The following is an 18,768-nucleotide window of genomic DNA, read 5'->3' as shown; positions in this document are numbered from 1 at the left end:
TAATTTACAGCAATATTCCAGGTTCATGAAATTTCAAGGTTTCAATTTCGTTCTTACAGCGAAATATTTAACCCAAGCTCTATCTGAGATAAAACGTCCCCCCTCTCCCACTGCTGAAAAAAGTTGATTGTTTGAATATTGTTATACTTATCAAGCACACAACATTAAATTAATGTTATCGATACTGTTAGCCAACATTTTGGAGTTGGAGTAGATTTTGAATTTGGGCCAAGCGCCGCGGATTGGAAAGGGTAAGAACTGGTGTTAATCCCATGTTATTGTTATTTACGTTTTTAATTATTCTTCGTGATTTTTGAGGTTGCGTTTTATATTTCTACTTTTTATGGTTTTCATCTTTTTTTTCGAAATCTGATAAATTAAAAATATGAATTTGTTTTCTTGTGTTTAGTTCCTGTACAGTTTGATGACCCAGTAACACATTCACCTTCAGCCATTAAATCTTCATACATCATGCTTACTCCGAAACAGGTTAGGACAAACAGGACAGGAATAATAGGACTGGACAAGACTATTAGGACATAACTAGTACTAGAGACATGATTCACTACCTACAAGGACATGACATGGCTAGGATAGGACAATAATAATAAGTACAATGAGTACGACAGGACAAGACACGACAGGACAATACACGACCGGAAAAAACAACCATGACAAGGACAGGCAAAATTGATGAGGACTGAAATTATGGGGACAGGACATTACAGGACATAAAGGAAAGAACTGAAAGGATGAATGGGGAATGACAGGAATGATTACAGGATTACAGGAAATGAATGAAAGGACTGAAAGGACTGAAAGGACTGAAGGGATTGAAAGGACTGAAAGGACGGATGGGGGAATGACTGGAATGATAAGGACTGTACAGAACATTCTCAATCAGTGTTGTCTAATTAATCTAATTTCTAAAATTTCACAATTAATAAAGAATATCAACGAATTTGTAAATATTGGTGTTTTTTTTTTAAAATTAGAATTTTATGAAAGCTAAACGTAGAAAGAAATGCTCAATAAGTTCCATACTTCCAACACTAAAAAGATTTAATTTTGACTGAAATAATTTTGTTATTTTATTAGAAACATTTTTAAAATTTGTTTTTACTATTTCAGAAACCAGAATCCGATAACAGTAACAGTAGTAACAGCAATGGTTGCAGCAGTAATGGTAGTATCAACAATTCGCAGCAAAGCAATAAACCTACTAAACTAGATNATCAATTGTTTTTAGCAGTGCTTAGGATCCATGTAATTTTGATGCGGATCCGGATCCTGGATCCGACCTACATGTTGAATTCTGGCAATTTCCTGTCAATGTCTCTGTACTCTAAATCTGCAATTTATCATTAAAGATAAAGATAAATTTCAAGTAAAAAGTTAAAGTAAATCGGTTATGCCACTTAATACAGTCCATTGGTTTCATTTTGTTCTATAGTTGATGAATAATAAAATATAAATTTGTTCATGCCATTCAATGTACATGTGCATTTTGAACCAAATAAAGATTTAAATAATAAGAATAAAAAATATTATAATAATTTTACCAGTATTGAATATTAGGTACCAGATCCAAAGGTTACTCTATTCAGAAGAGAACAGATACAATTAGGTAAATATATATTAATTATAATTTATTTTAATCTGAAGAGTTAATGAAATATTTACTAGCGAGATAATCATACTTCTTATCAACGTCATAATGGATCAATAATCAGTAATCTAATAGAATGATATAAAGAACAAGATAGTAAGTAAGTAAAGTAAGTAAGATTTATTAGAGATAAATCAAGATCATAATACATATTATAATATGATTAACATTCTCATAGGAATATAATTGAACATCATGTGTTTTATCACAGATTAAGATAAGGTTATATCATAGGAAGTTTAATTTTCTCTGCATATAGGGAATAGCAGATTTTCTGTATTTCTCCGTTCTAGCATAGTTGAACAAGAAGAAGAACAAGATAAACTAGATATCAACTAGAATAAAGATAAAGCCCGGTAGACCGTGTAAGATATAAAATCAAATCTAAGTCCACTAGGAAAATACCCACCCATTGTACTTTTATCAGGGAAAATACCTTTTGTCCCTTATATGTTTGGTCTTCACAATCGGTGGGTATGCAAAAGAGGCAGTTTGGTCGGGTGCTTTGATCTTTACCTGCTAAAGCAAAACCTAACTTAACTAAATCCGGTTTTCCTATCTCTGAAACAGAATTCGTTATATGACTAGAATTGTAATTCTCATTAAAACATTGCATAACATTGGTAGAGATCGGGCTGAAAAACCCTGGATGTTGGCAAGACTCGAAACTCAAACCTACATCTAGGAGCCTTAAGCCATCCCTGCTAATATGATTTGATATAAAACCGAAACTCTGCGAGCAGACAAATCTCTTAAATCGTGTACAGAATATACTTATGAATATCGTGAACAGTTTCTTTAATATTTGTACGTTTAGGGCACAGTAAGATGGGAGGAGCAGGGTCAGGGATGTGGAATATGGGGAATACATGTTATTTAAACTCCACTCTACAGGTAATTTATTCAGTTATTCAGTTATTCAGTTATTCAGTTATTCAGTTATTCAGTTATTCAGTTATTCAGTTATTCAGTTATTCAGTTATTCAGTTATTCAATGAAAAAGTCCCTTAATCTAAAATATTATAGTTTGGGGATTACATGTTATTTAAACTCTACTATTTTATTTTAAAAATCGATTCAGCCGTTTTGACGTTTATTGGATACAAACAGACAGACAAGAAAAGTATATAAAGATATTTTTATTAAAGATTGTATTAAAAAATAATGTTTGAAAATTAGTAGATTAATTGTTAGATTGGTTGATTGATTGATTAAAAATTTGGTTTATTAGGGGATTAATTGATTAAGTGATAAATCTAAACATTAATTAATTGGTTGATTATTGACAAAATGGTCGATACATTTGTAAAATTGGTAAACTGAAGAATCAATCAATTTGCTAATTAATTATTGCGACTTAATTTAAAATAAATCGTCGATAAAACAAATAAAATTTTTAATTTGTGAATGAGGAACGGATACTTGTTGGTATAGTTATTTGGAAAATTGATTTGATTGATTGATTTTATTTATTTTCAGGCTTTATTCCATATTCCTGCTTTTGCAAACTACTTGAGACAGGGTGGTCATGAGTCGGAATGCAATTTATCAGGTATTTGATTGATTGATTTATTCATTAATTCATTCATTCATTTATTTTTATACATGTATTCATTCACTTAACGTTCAATTGAATGATTTAATTTGTTATTATTTTTATTTGTGTTATAATAAGTGTTATAATTAGTGTTATAATTAGTGTTATAACTTGTCTTATAATTTGTGTTATAATTAGTGTTATAATTAGTGTTATTAGTGTTATAATTAGTGTTATAATTAGTGTTATAATTAGTGTTATAATTAGTGTTATAACTTGTCTTATAATTTGTGTTATAACTAGTGTTATAATTTGTCTTATTAGTGTTATAATTAGTGTTATAATTAGTGTTATGATTTGTGTTATAATTAGTGTTATAATTAATGTTATAATTAATGTTATAATTAGTGTTATAATTCGTGTTATAATTATTGTTATAATTTGTGTTAAAATTAGTTTCATAATTATTGTTATAATTAGTGTTATATTTAGTGATATAATTTGTGATATAATTAGCGTTATAATTAGCGTTAAAATCAGTGTTATAATTTGTCTAAAGTAACAACTTAATTAGACAGAACCCCGTTTTCTTCAAAACATTTGCAAATTGTATAAACTGCCTTAGTTTTAAAAACATCAAATTAAAGGAGATCAGGCTGAAAACCCCAGATGTGGGCAAGACTTGAAACTCAAACCTGCATTTATGAGTCTTAAGCCATCCCTGCAAAGTATGATTTGATTTGATTTGATTTGGTGTTAAAACCACTGTTATTTAGGATTTAACCTGTTAATTAGTCTGTTAATTAGTGTTATAATTACTGTTATTAAGGATTTAGTCTGTTAGTTAGTCTGTTAATTAGTGTTATAATTATTGTTATTCAGGATTCAGTAGTTGTACTATCTGTATCTTGACCTCGACTCTGAAGCAAACCCTGCAGGGGGGTAACGTGATGAAACCTACAAAGCTTTATGAGAAATTGAAGTTTATTTGTAAACATCTAGTTCACGGCAGGCAGGAGGATGCTCATGAGTTCCTTAGGTTAGTTTCTTTTATTCATATATTTTATCCTTCATTTGTTTATTTGCTGGTTGTTTGTTTGTTCTATTGTTCGTTTGTTCGTTGTTCTTTTGTTCGTTCGTTTGTTTGTTATGTTTATTCATATATTTATTCACCCTTAATTTATATTTATTCGTTTATTCAGTTATTCATTTATTGAATGAAAAAGTCCCTAAAACTCTTAATATTTAGGTATCTAGTGGAGTCCCTACATCAGTGCTATCTAAATAGCCCGGAGAGTCCCTAAAACTCCTAATATTTAGGTATCTAGTGGAGTCCCTACATCAGTGCTATCTAATAGCCATGGAAAGAACCTAAAACTCTAAATATTTAGGTATCTAGTGGAGTCTTTACAACGGTGCTATCTAATAGCCCGGAGAGTCCCTAAAACTCTTAATATTTAGGTATCTAGTGGAGTCCTTACAACGGTGCTATCTAATAGCCCGGAAAGTACCTAAAACTCTTAATATTTAGGTATTTAGTGGAGTCCTTACAACGGTGCTATCTAATAGCCCGGAAAGTACCTAAAACTATTGATAATTACTCCAAGGAGACAACTCCATTCAATCAGATCTTCGGAGGATATATGAGACAGGTATTCATTTATTCATTTATTCATTTATTCATTTATTGAAAAATATAAATTAGGATTTATATATTCATTAATTCATTCATTTATTGATCTATTTATTCATTTATTCATTTGTTCTTTTATTTATTTATTCAGCATTACATTCATTTGCTGATCCAATTATTCATTCATGTATTCATTTGTTCATTCATTTATTCTTTTGATTATTCATTAATTCATCTATTCTTATATTTATTTATTTATTTATTTATTTATTCATTTATTCATAAAAAAGTGTGATTAAGATATGTATATATATATATTTTAGGAGCTCCATTGTTTGAAGTGTCGTCACGTGTCAATAACATTTCAACACTTTATGGATCTTCTCCTCGATATTAGAAACTCAGGTGGGAGAGTAGTGTGGAATTAAAAGGAGTGACCGGATATGTAAGATAGTTGAACTGAGTATGCAGTGTTGTGGAAAACTTCCTTCGGATTCATTTGAGACATATGAAACTTTTAAAAGATCTGTAAATCCTGAGTTCGAGCGCAAATTCGACGTTCAAAACTCCTACTTTGGGGGTGGATACCTTTTATAAAAAGGGACTGCAGTTCAAAATAGTTCAAATTAGACGTAATTTGATTGATTGATTGATTGATTGATTACCTGATTAATTGATTGATTGACCGCTAAATTGATTGATTGTTAGGATGAATGATTAATTTATTGATTGATTGATTGATTCCAGATAACGTTGACAGCGCGTTGTCTGGATACTTCAAAAAGGAGGTGTTGAGTCAGGAGGATATGTACAAATGTGAGAAATGCAAGCAGAAGGTCCCCGCCTATAAAATATACAAGATGGAACGCCCACCCCTTGTTCTCTGCATTCAACTTAAGAGGTAATGAATGCCCTTGTAAACCTTTATTTTATCAATTTTTTTCTTTCAAAAATACCTTTTTCTTTGGAATACTAGCTTACTTTGTTTTCACTGGATAACGTGATGGCCGTTATTTTAGGTCCAATAATTTTTAATCTATCCGGGGCCGTGATCTGGTTTTAGAACCTTTTTTATGGGTTCTTTCATTTTAAAGGAACTGTCTGTATCACGTGACAATTATACTGCACTGCCATTTGTGGGAGTTCTGGTCACGGACGTACACATAATATTATCAAATATATATATTAAAAATGAAAAATTATTAAATTCAAATAGTAGGAACAAACCGGAATTTGTTAGGCTTCTCTGGGATATCATCGTTTTCAGATTGGTTGCATGTTGGCTGAAAATAATCTGAAACCTACGATTTAAAAAAATATATTTACTAAATATAATTAGTCGTATAAATATGATAAAGTTTTATATCATTTTCTCGAGACAGGAACATCAGAAAGAACTGGGTCTCGATCAACTCCTAAAATGTTTAGGCTTCAGCCTATACTTCATTTTATTTATCCTTAACAGTCCCTTTAAAAGGGAAGTTTTTTATACTTCGCTGTCTCTCACTTTAAAATGTAAATAAAATGTTTTGTTTTAGGTTTAATATGATGGGAGGCAAGAATGGACGACCTGTTACTTTGGCCAAAACTCTTGATGTCTCCAATTATGTCAGGTTGGTTGGTTGGTTGGTTGGTTGGTTGGTTGGTTGGTTGGTTGGTTGGTTGGTTGGGTGGGTGGTTTGATATTAGTCAGTATTCTTTTGTACTTTAAACTGTAATTATATTTATTCTACTAAAACATTCTATAATCTCACTAATGCCAGGCAGTCATTGACCCCGCCAATATATATATATATTAATAAAATTATGATTTATGTTACTTTTGTTACAATATTTACTTTAAATCCAATACAAGAAATGTTTTGAATTTCATACCCTTTCTTCGGCGTATAAACTGTTAGCTCTTGGATTCCATCTCCCTCTATAGTGTCGAGTTTGACGAAACAGAATTTGTATGTTCTTGGCGTATTTCTTGATATAAGTTTTTTTACAAACAATTTTTGTACAAGTGGTCTGCTAGACTGGACTGTAGTCTAGTATCTCTAATAAACCATATATCTAGGTGGTCTGCTAGTACTGGACTGAAGTCTTGTATATCTAATAAACCATATATCTAGGTGGTATGCTAGTACTGGACTGAAGTCTTGTATATCTAATAAACCATATATCTAGGTGGTCTGCTAGTACTGGACTGTAGTCTTGTATATCTTATAAACCATATATCTAGGTGGTCTGCTAGTGCAGGGCTTAAGTTCAGATATCGTCTTGTATCCCTAATAAACCATGTTGGTCCTTCTCCGAACTGTGGACACTACACGGCTATTGGAGAAGCCCCTAACGGATCTTATTATAGGTAATAGATTATTTTTCAATTAAAGAAACTGACGATTCACAATAAAGGAGAAGATATCTTCGTTTTTCTAGATTAAATTGATAAATCCTGACAATTTTCTTTATTGTCTCTGTTGTATAATTGCGCAAGTCACCTTTGACGAGATATCACATTGAAAATGATCAATTTGAAAGAGATAAACATGGATATTGTGAATAAAAATAAAGTCACTAAAATTACGACTATCTCATTTTACATTTGAATAAGGCAGTAAATATGCGAGGGGGCAGTTGAAATACAATATCATGTTGTTCTTTCTTTTTTCAGTTCACATATTTCCACTTTTCCCGTTTTTTATTTTCATATATAGATCAAATTTAATTTAGATTTGATGATTCTTCTGTCAACCCGATTTCAGTTCAGAGTGTTGTAAATACTTCAGGTAAATTTTTCTTTAAAAAAAAGTTTTTAAGCTTCGTTATGATTTTTTGCGCAGAGGGATAATAAGTTTGCCTTTGACAAACATTATTGGCCTTTGATTCCCCCAAAAGAGGGACGTTAAGTTACTTGAAGGCCCTTGAGACTATTAAGTAAAATAACCAAATTCTTTGCGAAGTTTTCGGGGGGAAACTCGTGCATTTTCATCTTAAAANCCCAAAAGAGGGACGTTAAGTTACTTGAAGGCCCTTGAGACTATTAAGTAAAATAACCAAATTCTTTGCGAAGTTTTCGGGGGGAAACTCGTGCATTTTCATCTTAATAGACGATAAAATTGTTTAAATTCGTATATTTTCATCTTAAAAGACGATAAAATTGTTTAAATTCTTGTATTTTCATCTTAAAATAATATAAAATTGTTTAAATTCGTGTATTTTCATCTTAAAAGACGATAAAATTGTTTAAATTCGTGTATTTTCATCTTAAAAGACGATAAAATTGTTTAAATTCGTATATTTTCATCTTATATGACGATAAAATTGTTAAAATTCTTGTATTTTCATCTTAAAAGACGATCAAATTGTTTTAAATTCGTGTATTCACATCTTAAAATAATATCAAATTGTTTCAATTCGTGTAGTTTCATCTTAAATGACGATAAAATTGTTTAAATTCGTGTATTTTCATCTTAAAAGACGATAAAATTGTTTAAATTCGTGTATTTTCATCTTAAAGGACGATAAAATTGTGTACTACTACGGAAATAAAAAGTTTTACTTAACCAAGGGTTCCCTAAACTTACTTGTAAATGTAAATAATTATTAAAAGTATAGATAATTTAAAGGGGGCCGGGAAACAAAAGTGTTTCTCAAACACCTGATTTGTTGGACTGATTTGTTCTAAAAAACCTTTTTTCCCTAAATCGTACCCCTATGCCAGGGGGGCGTTTTGCCTAAATTAGTGTTATAATTACTGTTATTAAGGATTTAGTCTGTTAGTTAGTCTGTTAATTAGTGTTATAATTATTGTTATTCAGGATTCAGTAGTTGTNCCCCTATGCCAGGGGGGTGTTTTGCCTAAAAATGTTAATTTTTTAAAGATGAATATTTTAGCATATGTGATATTCTACGAGATGAGTCAAGAGTGTAGGGATGCATACCTGAACAGATCAACTTCTAAACTAGCTTCAATAGGTAGTACCTAGGATCTATCTATCTATATATCTATCAGGAGTGTAGAGATGCATATCTTAACAGATCAACTTCTAAACTAACTTCAATAGGTAGTACCTAGGATCTATCTATCTATCTATATATCTATCAGGAGTGTAGAGATGTATATCTTAACAGATCAACTTCTTAACTAGCTTCAATAGGTAGTACCTAGGATCTATCTATCTATCTATGTATCTATCAGGAGTTTAGGGGTGCATATCTGAACAGATCAACTTCTTAACTAGCTTCAATAGGTAGGACCTAGGATCTATCTATCTATCTATATATCTATCAGGAGTGTAGAGATGCATATCTGAACAGATCAACTTCTTAACTAGCTTCAATAGGTAGGACCTAGGATCTATCTATCTATCTATATAACTATCAGGAGTGTAGGGATGCATACCTGAACAGATCAAATTGCAAACTAACTTCAATAGGTAGGACCTAGGATATATCTATCTATCTATATAACTATCAGGAGTGTAGGGATACATATTTGAACAGATCAACTTGCAAACTAGCTTCAATAGGTAGGACCTAGGATCTATCTATCTATCTTCTATTGCACTGCACGCTAATGTACATTGTACATAAGGACACTCTCCCCCCCCCCTTAATTTTAACTGTTATAAAGGGATTATGCAAGATTTGTTTTAAAGGGATTAGATACCCTTAATATAAATGAGATTCCACGTTATCCGTATTAATTTTCAATTGTTGTTACTTGCGCGTGTCCACTGCAGGAAAAAAATGAAGGAGTTATCAGAATTAAACACTCAAGCTAGAAAATGATTTTATGTTCCACGTTATTGTTCCTTTTATGTTCCATCCCCAGCTAACTATCTTTAAAATAAAACTTTTAAAATAAGAATCACTGAAAAATTGCATTAACATTCCTAAATATTTGAAAATTCTTTTGATTTATAGAATATTGATACCTTTTTTTAGGTCCTCAGCTACCCCACTCGTCTACAAACAGCAAGGTAAATTTTTTCGTCATTTGTGCCAAGATATTTTCAAAAATATTGATAGTACAAATTTGACCATATAGCTTTTTGCATTGTTTCCTTTAAGACTATTTAACTAGGTTTTATCCTCTAAACCTACCAACCACCAGCCTCTAGTTCAAGCAGTTCAACCTCAAGTCAAGCCTCGACTTATCTCAGACATGGTCAAACCCAAGCTTATCGTAGAGCCTTCGCCCAATAAGCCGAAATTAATACAAGAATCGACAGCTGTCAAGCCGAAACCGAATACAGAAAGCCCCAAGTTAGCGAATGAAAATAAACTCGGAGTGGTTCTGAAACAGTCTTCAACCAAGGTTTTACTTTACTTTTTGTCTAAAAAATACATTTTTTTTAAGTTTAAAAACGACTTAAAACTAGTGTTCTATTTTTTAGTCTAGTCTAACCGGTCTTGTTCCTTATGATGGAGATGATTCCAGCTCGGAGGAGGAATCCGCCAATGTTAAACTAGAGAACGCGGGAAAATCCTTGAATGGAGAAAAGGCGGGAATTGTTGGATCAGCTGCTGGGTCCCTCGCCAACCGGAGCAGTACTGGTAGCGGGATTCTATTCGGATCCAGCTCATTCTTACCTAGAGCTGTAGCACAACAGATTAAACGGAACAAAGGTAGATTTATAACAAAATCTTTGTTTTATCTTAGACGTTGTATTGTCATCATGGCATTCAAATAAAACTCATAAAATCATAAATTGCCTTGAAGGCACCCAGGGGTTTATATTTTTACGACCCCTCCCCCCACCCACCCACCTGGGGATGAGAAATGATTTTTGATGATCTTATCAGCTAATAAAACCCTTAAAAAATATAAATAAATAAATAAAACATACTTAACTTCAGGGGGTAAAATTATTTTCACTAGGGGGAGGGGGTGAATTTTGAAAAAAAAAATACATGCCCTTGATTGTATTGTAATAAAATGGATTTAGGTAAAACTATTTTTCTACTTTAGATCCTGAATCTGTCCCTTCTTCACCTTCTGTACAGAATAAGGTGATTTTTTAATGATTACTCATTTACTTAGGTGTTAAGAAAATAGATTTTTTGTATTTTTATATTTTTATTATGGCAACCATGAATTTTAAACTTTGAAACTTTCATGTTAACAATTCAGAAAAAAAAACTGCGATAACATATTTCTTAAGCGCTCCCCCAAACTCCCATCCCCCCCCCCAAAAAAAAAAAAAAAAAAATTTGATGCTAAAGAAAATGCAAATGAAAATAGTGTTCTGTTCTAAGGCCTGAGTTTTCTAGGGGTTGAGTTTATATGATGAGAAAGATTTAAACCCTGGAAGTAAGCTACAGTCCGACCGGCCATCTAGCGGCCAGATACCGGCCAGCGGTCATGTACCGGTCACTGTGAAACGGTCAGATAGCATTGACGCTACAAGTAGTCAGGTAGATTATTGTCTCAAGAAAATTGAATCATCCATTCGTTGGCATCAATAATTGACCTCAATAGGAAAATATTTCTCAAAGTTTTTATTCTTGGTTTAGATTCTTGATTGATATGTGACGATAATGATTGGTTAATTGTTTGAAAGGTTGATTGATGATAATTGATGAAGTATTGGGTGATTGATTGATTGACTGATTGATTGATTGATTTGTGGATTATTGATTTGTGGATGATTGATTGATTGATTGATTTGTCTAGGAACGTCTAGGTATAACTGTTCTTGACAAGGAATCCCATAATCCTTCAATACACAGCGATAATTCATCAGGGTCAACTCATAGTTTTACAGTTACAGGTAGCACATTCATTCTTTCATCTCTTCTTCCTTTCATCCCTTCATCCTTTAATCCTGTCATCCTTTCATCTTTTCATCCTTTCATCCTTTCGTTATTCATCCTTTCATCCATTCATCTTTTCGTTATACATCCTTTCGTCCATTCATCTTTACGTTATTCATCCTTTCTTTCTTCATTTATTCATTATTTCAGTAATCCTGTTCATTCATCCTTTCATTCATCCTTTTATTCAATCATTCTTTCATTCATTCTTTCATTCGTTCATTCGTGCAACCTCTTAATAGTCATTAATTTTAAAAATCTACTATTTTTATTTTAAAAATATTATTTTTTAAGATATAAGATCCCCTACTCCCACCACTAGCGGTAGCGGAACCGCCAGATCATCATCATCTAGCGGAACTCCGCGTTCCTCTTCCTCTAGCGGAGTCCAGCGGAACGGATGGACTGTTACACCGCAGACTAAGCGGGAGCATTCTGTTCCTACATCCAGTGCCAGGGATACAGGTAAGGGAGAATTAATGGGAGAATGTTCACGGGTTTTCAGCGACTGTTGGCAGTTTTAACGGGACCGTACGTAATTTCAAATTACCCTCCATTCGTAGAATGCTTTAAACGATTCTTAGGTCCTTATTTTCCGAACTGCGCTAAAGTATCGTCGTCTTCACAATGTTAAACAATCAATCAATGATGCAGGTCTGGAAACCGGCGGCCACGCCTCCCCGTCCAAGAAGGTTAAGCTCGAGCTAGAGAAGGAGAAGATGAACAGGAAAAGTGTTCTCGATGACATGAAACTGAAAACTACGGAAACTCTTCGGTAAGTCCTACTTTTATTCATTTAAGAAGCTGAAAAACCCGGCGTTACCAATAAAAAAAAAAAATTAAATTTTTTTTTCTTTGTTACCCCCAGGCTACTTATGAGTGTTCACAAAAAAAATTCAGCCCATTCGTTCTAGCTGCTTGGCCGGCTATAGGGAACAAATATACTAATGTCTTGTTTTATTATATAGATTATCCCAATAGCATTTGTTTTGGAATTTAACCTCCGGTCCACTACTGGAGTCTTAGCCATCCCTAGAACCTGTGATTTAATGAATTCAATCGATTTTTGTTATTCTTTAGCCTATACCTAACAGACTTGGCCAGGCCGGGTATTTATTTCCTTTAAAAATCATTTTTGTCTAGATGATTGGCTTGCTTTTGTACAGCCGAGTTGGGAAAATTATTTAGTTTTAAGTTAAAGATATCAGAAATAATGAAAAAAACTTAAGTTTGGTTTTGAAATTTTCCCTAGAGCATAAAAAAATATTGGATAATGTTCTATACATAAATGCCACTAATGAACATTTATTTTGTATATACCGTTAAAATACGGTATACTATAATGAATCTCCGTTCATGTCAAAATCCGACAAGTTTAAGATCTGAAACTGTAACCTATACCTAGAATTAAGGTTAGTCTTATTGCTTTCTTCTTAAAAGTAATATTTTTAAGAGGAAAGCAAATTGAAAGGCTCAATGCAGGAATTTATAAAAAAGGAATCAAATGAATTTTCCTTAAAATGTCCAGACTCCGAATTTAATGAAATTTTGCCGTGTCTCAAATCCGCCAAAAACCGGTTTCAACAGCTTAAATCTTGACACATTGAATACAATTTTAAGTGAAACCAACAAAATTTGAGCCGCTTCTCAAATTTAAGCCTCGGCTTAAATTCTTTAAATTCGGCCGTTGAAATAATTGTTGATGAATAATGTCTAGGGAGTTTGGTAAAGATGTGATATCGGCGGGGGCTCGGTTCAAACAACAATTTAGGTAATTTTAAAACTCTATTTTGTTATTATTGTTATTATTATTATTGTTATTGTTGTTATTGTTATTGTGTGCTATTGCTATTGTTATTGTTGTCGTTGTCGTTGTCGTTGTCGTTGCCGTTGCCGTTGTCGTTGTCGTTGTCGTTGCCGTTGCCGTTGCTATTGCGATTTCTTTTGTTATTACACATGTTAAAATGTGAAAGATCTTTTTCTAGCTTTAACATTTTCAAATTCTTTATTTACGTTATTAACCGCACCTTTATAAAGGCAAAGAACAGATCTTTAAACCCTTAAAATTGAATTCCTAATAAAGCTCATGCCTTTTTCGTGCTTTTCATTGGTGTTAAAACAATAGACATTTGTTATATTTCCCAATATTTGTTATTTTTCTTTTTGCTGAAATTTTTCCCAAAATTTGTTATTTTCTCACAAACTTGTATTTTTATATTTTTCCCTTTTTATGTTTTCTAAAACTTGAATTTTCTGATTTAGATCGAACAAGGTGACGGACAAGCTGCTGAAGATGGGTAGAAATGAGGAGGAGGAGAAGGGGAGGTTGGGCAGGTCCCAGGAGGAGGAGAAGGAGGAGTCCATTACATCCTGCCAACCTTCAACTTCAACAGGAAGCTCCAAGGTAAGATGATTAACATATTCAACATTTATAAATTGTTAAATGATCAAGATTTATAAACTTTTTAGTTAGGATTTATAGAGAGACTTGCATTGAATCGTGATCGTGTCCCTCAGATCATGATCTTGTCACTCAGATCAGGATCTTGTCACTCAGATCATGATCTTGTCACTCAGATCATGATCTTCTCACTCAGATCATGATCTTGTCACTCAGATCATGATCTTGTCACTCTGATCATGATCTTGTCACTCAGATCATGATCTTGTCACTCAGATTATGATGTTGTCACTCAGATCATGATCTTGTCACTCAGATCATGATCGTGTCACTCAGATCATGATCTTGTCACTCAGATCATGATGTTGTCACTCAGATCATGATCTTGTCACTCAGATCATGATCTTGTCACTTAGACCATGATCTTGTCACTCAGATCATGATCTTCTCACTCAGATCATGATCTTGTCACTCAGATCGTAATTAATTCAATTGAAATTAAAGCTACAAAAGTGTCGAATTTAATTCTATGCATTTTTGTAAAAGTTGATATTTCATAATATTTGGTTTATTAATATTTGCTTAACTTTTGTCACGGCTGGTCGCTAGATTTTTGAACATTCCTGGAAAATATGAAAATGTCTTCTTCAATTTAAAAATCCTCGAAATTTGAGGAATGAATATTTTATAATCAACACACGGATTGTGTAAAAACAAAATTTAATTGAGATGTTACAGACACAAGAGAAATGTTTAAAAGATTGAATATTTTGTTCTGAAAAATGTACAAGCTAGAAAAAATATAGGGTTTCTTTATGATCCTATATGTAAATGGAACCCTCTGTATTTATTTATCAATTTTACTTAGGCTCTTGAATCCGCTGAAAATGATGAGGAAGATGATAAATCCGACGAAATGCGGAAGAAGAAGCACAAGAAAAAGAAGAAGAAGGATAAGAAGAGAAGTGCCGGCTCCGACACAGATGATGAATGGGAAGAGAAAACTAAGGACAACTTGGAAAAGTTCAAGAATTCCGAAAAATCAGGGAAAAATCCAAGTAAATCCGCGAGTTATCGACAGAGCCCTGACCGGGACCACTTAGAGAAGGGTCAAGGTGACCGGCCACAGAAGCTCTCCGGTTGGAACCCCGATGCCCCGGTCAGTAAGTGGGATAGTAAACCCGACATGAAAGCAATTGGAAGGTAAAAATATTAAAAATTGCTTTTTTTATTTATTGATTTGATTTGATTTGATTTGATTTGATTTGATTTGATTTTTTTAAATTGCAGAACGGATCTCGATCTATGACTGACCAGTGATCATATTTGATGACAAATTTAACACTGGATATTTTTCCTTAAGTACCATCCCAAATTAAATTTTTAGCCTAATGTCATTTCTATTCTTAACGATTATACATTTTTAGAAAATAATTTGTAATTATCCTTTTTGATTCTCACAACCCAAAAATCAGTATTTTCCCTTTTTAGTAAAAATAAGGGGCCGGGTGGTGGGAAATGTGATATTAGATATATCAATTAGATATTTACATTTAGATAGATTGAAATTTTTATCTGAAACTTGTAAGTTGTTCGCAAATCCCAACATTTTTTATTTAATTAAAAATTAATTGCTGTGGATATTCTTCCCTAATTGTCATCTCAACCAAATACGTCAGCTTCTTTTCATAAAAATTTGATTTTTATTTTGTTCAGGAGGTTCAGAGCTTGAAAGATCTGAGTACTAGCTACAGAGGAAAATATGAGAGGTTAGTTCATTACCAAGAGATTGTTCACAAAATTGAGGAAATTTTCAATTATTTACATCTTTACTGAGCGCTCAAGGAACTCTCCATTATAGAGTGGGATGTCTGATTTATTACCAATCTGAATGCATGAGATAATTAAATGATATCTTCAACATTTTTTTATCAGATAAAGATCTTAAAGGATGCCGCAGTGAATAGGGCATGGTCTTTAAAGTGAAGCCCTGTTGAAATTAATAAAACAGTTTAGAGGAATTTTGTCCATATTTTATTCAATAAACCACCATTTTTCTTTTCAACGGTAAAACCTGTAAAATTACATAAATACGATTTCAGGGATGAACGTTCGGCGAGTTTTGGCCGGAAATCTGGCGCCAGTTTTGGTGGATTTTCCCGCCGAGGATCTTATGATCGCCGGGATTCCAGCGATCATCGAAATCATCATAGAGATAACAAGAGCTCACGTGATTCTAGCAGAGACAGGGATAGGCATAGAAACAAATGGTAAGTTGAACAAGGGTTCTCATACATAGCTCTGAATTGGGGAGTTTAATCACTATATTGTGTAGATACATTGTTGGTTTATTATTATTTTACAGAAGCAAAATAGTATTCCACTTGGAATTCTAAGTACATTTTTCACAAAATTCGAAAATGTGCCCCTCAAATGGGGGTTAAGGACAAAAAATCACTAGTGTTAGCGAAAATGAAAAATTAGACAATATGGGTATCCATTGATCCAGCTTGAAAACCGGAGTTCAAAACAATTTACAGAATTGAAAAATATTGAAAATTGGGCAAGTTATGGTCAAAAAATAGTTTTATCTTTGAATAAATTTCATTATAGTACTCAAAAATTGTCTTTTTTCATTATAGTACTCAAAAATTGTCTTTTTTGACCTTACTCATTCAAATATCAATATTTTTCGATTCTGTAAATTGATTTGAGTTCGGAAATTCAACTCGGTTCCAATAATACCTAATTCAAAAAGTATTTCAAAATTTTCATTTTCACTTTTACTAGTGATTTGAAGGGCAAATTTTTGATTTTTGTGAAAAATATATTTTGTAAACATGTCTTAATATTTCTCGTTGAATACTTTTTTGCTTCTGTAAAATTGTTACAGAAAAATTTCACACCCTTACTGTACAGTGTACAATGATATTAATATTTACGCGGATTTCCTTTAAATCATCATTATACAAGACAGCTTTATATATTCGGATATTAGATAATTTTACAAGATTAAACATACACAAGGCAGCTTTATATATTCGGATATTAGATAATTTTACAAGATTAAACATACGCAAGGCAGCTTTATATATTCGGATAGTAGATAATTTTACAAGATTAAACATACACAAGGCAGTTTTATATATTCGGATAGTAGATAGTTTTACAAGATTAAACATACACAAGGCAGTTTTATATATTCGGATAGTAGATATTTTACAAGATTAAACATACGCAAGGCAGCTTTATATATTCGTATAGTAGATAATTTTACAAGATTAAACATACACAAGGCAGTTTTATATATTCGGATAGTAGATATTTTACAAGATTAAACATACGCAAGGCAGTTTTATATATTCGGATAGTAGATAGTTTTACAAGATTAAACATACACAAGGCAGTTTTATATATTCGGATAGTAGATAATTTTACAAGATTTAAACAAAAAAATTGAGTTTTATATATTCGGATAGTAGATAATTTTACAAGATTTAAACAAAAAATTGAAGATAGTTTTTTGGGAAATGGTTTCTTTTTGGTTATTTAAAAATTTATAATATATATTTCCAGGGACCACAGCTACCATAGAGATAGAGGATCCAAAGCATACTGATCATTCGACCAACATTCTCCAAACAAATCGTCAAGACTGGACGAAATTCGTCATATTTGACGGAAATATTGTAGTCTATAAATAGGCCGTCTAGTCGGCCGACTGTTATATTTTCACTTTTTTCTTTGTTAACAAAATTTTTCCACATAAACCAGATGAGGAAATATTTCGTTTTTTATTTTTGTTTTCCTTGAAAAAAAATTTATCCGTTCTTGTGTATAAAATCCCCCCCCCTGAATATCAAGTAAAAGATATTAATCATATATTGTTTAAATAAAACGAGTGTTTCAAATCAAATCATGAATTTATTTTTTATTTCAGAAAAAAATGTTGGAAAGATAAATTCTATCCTACAACAAATATTTGTTGTTGGGTTTCAGAAATCTTTGTTGTTGAATGGGGCGTATTCAGGGGGGGGGCTATGGGGGTTAAGCCCCCCCCCCTGGACCAGTGAATTCTATTGATTTCAGAGGATTTTCAGGCCACAACGGATACTAAGCCCCCCCCCTGGAAAGAAAAAAATTAAGCCCTTCCCCCTGGACAAATTTCTGAATACGCCCCTGAATGTTGATGCATTTTAAAATACAAATTTACTGAAAACTAATAAGAAAACTGATGTCTAAATACGCATTACAAAAAAAAAACTAAAATATGTGAGCAGAGCTGAAAACTTTAGAATGGTGGATATCGAGATTAATGCGTGATCCTCTCTTTTTCTTAATATCAAGCCTAACTTAATCTTGTACTGGTATCCTGAAAAGTATAAAATTCAAACAATCATCAGAGTCGCGTATACGAAGCCGATAAATTTGAAATTTTGCGCGCCATTTAAGATTATGTACAGATATGGGACAAACTCTAATTTAGAAACCGGTTTTTGATTTTTCTCTATTATATCCAAGAAAGAACGGTTTAAGAAGAAAATCAAAAGTATGTCCATCGGATACTCAGATTACGTAATCGGGATTAAGGATATCTCATTCTAAAGTTTTCAGCTCTGTTCATGCATTGAATACGGTAGCTTTTAACTGATTTTATTCACAAAGAGATAAATATGAATTTCGGCTTGGATTCGGTTTTTACATTTTAACGTTTATAAAAC

At 32.4% G+C, this 18,768-nt stretch overlaps 2 protein-coding genes across 2 annotated transcripts; both read left to right on the top strand.

Annotated features, from left to right (window-relative positions):
• Positions 1-386: 386 nt before the first annotated feature.
• Positions 387-15,779, top strand: LOC111716438 (ubiquitin carboxyl-terminal hydrolase 36). The gene is made up of 25 exons (XM_023491895.1): positions 387-489; positions 1,132-1,231; positions 1,574-1,627; positions 2,487-2,563; positions 3,149-3,221; positions 4,089-4,245; positions 4,738-4,858; positions 5,163-5,244; positions 5,587-5,740; positions 6,378-6,452; positions 7,067-7,192; positions 7,558-7,613; positions 8,722-8,802; positions 9,775-9,809; positions 9,914-10,147; positions 10,227-10,458; positions 10,802-10,842; positions 11,104-11,247; positions 11,507-11,603; positions 11,941-12,111; positions 12,301-12,421; positions 13,364-13,417; positions 13,909-14,050; positions 14,916-15,250; positions 15,764-15,779. Exons 4-25 carry the CDS (start codon positions 2,498-2,500, stop codon positions 15,777-15,779), a joined length of 2,613 nt encoding a protein of 870 aa, XP_023347663.1. The 5' UTR covers positions 387-489; positions 1,132-1,231; positions 1,574-1,627; positions 2,487-2,497.
• LOC111716433 (uncharacterized) lies at positions 15,753-17,963 on the top strand. Its single transcript, XM_023491889.1, has 3 exons — positions 15,753-15,816; positions 16,150-16,317; positions 17,624-17,963. Exons 1-3 carry the CDS (start codon positions 15,810-15,812, stop codon positions 17,749-17,751), a joined length of 303 nt encoding a protein of 100 aa, XP_023347657.1. The 5' UTR covers positions 15,753-15,809; the 3' UTR covers positions 17,752-17,963.
• The last annotated feature ends 805 nt before the right edge of the window (positions 17,964-18,768 follow it).

This window comes from Eurytemora carolleeae, unplaced genomic scaffold (assembly GCF_000591075.1).
Source record: "Eurytemora carolleeae unplaced genomic scaffold, Eaff_2.0 scaffold1878, whole genome shotgun sequence".
NCBI lineage: Eukaryota > Metazoa > Arthropoda > Copepoda > Calanoida > Temoridae > Eurytemora > Eurytemora carolleeae.
Note: the sequence above shows the minus strand (reverse complement) of the source record. Positions and strands in the feature narration are given on the sequence as shown.

Excerpts from the sequence above, each read along its gene's own strand:
- LOC111716438 (XM_023491895.1), top strand. The coding sequence starts at position 2,498 with ATGGGAGGAGCAGGGTCAGGGATGTGGAATATGGGGAATACATGTTAT. Across the intron at positions 9,810-9,913 it reads ACTCGTCTACAAACAGCAAG|GTTTTATCCTCTAAACCTAC; the intron begins GTAAATTTTTTC and ends CTATTTAACTAG. Across the intron at positions 11,248-11,506 it reads TTGACGCTACAAGTAGTCAG|GAACGTCTAGGTATAACTGT; the intron begins GTAGATTATTGT and ends TGATTTGTCTAG.
- LOC111716433 (XM_023491889.1), top strand. Across the intron at positions 16,318-17,623 it reads GATAGGCATAGAAACAAATG|GGACCACAGCTACCATAGAG; the intron begins GTAAGTTGAACA and ends ATATATTTCCAG.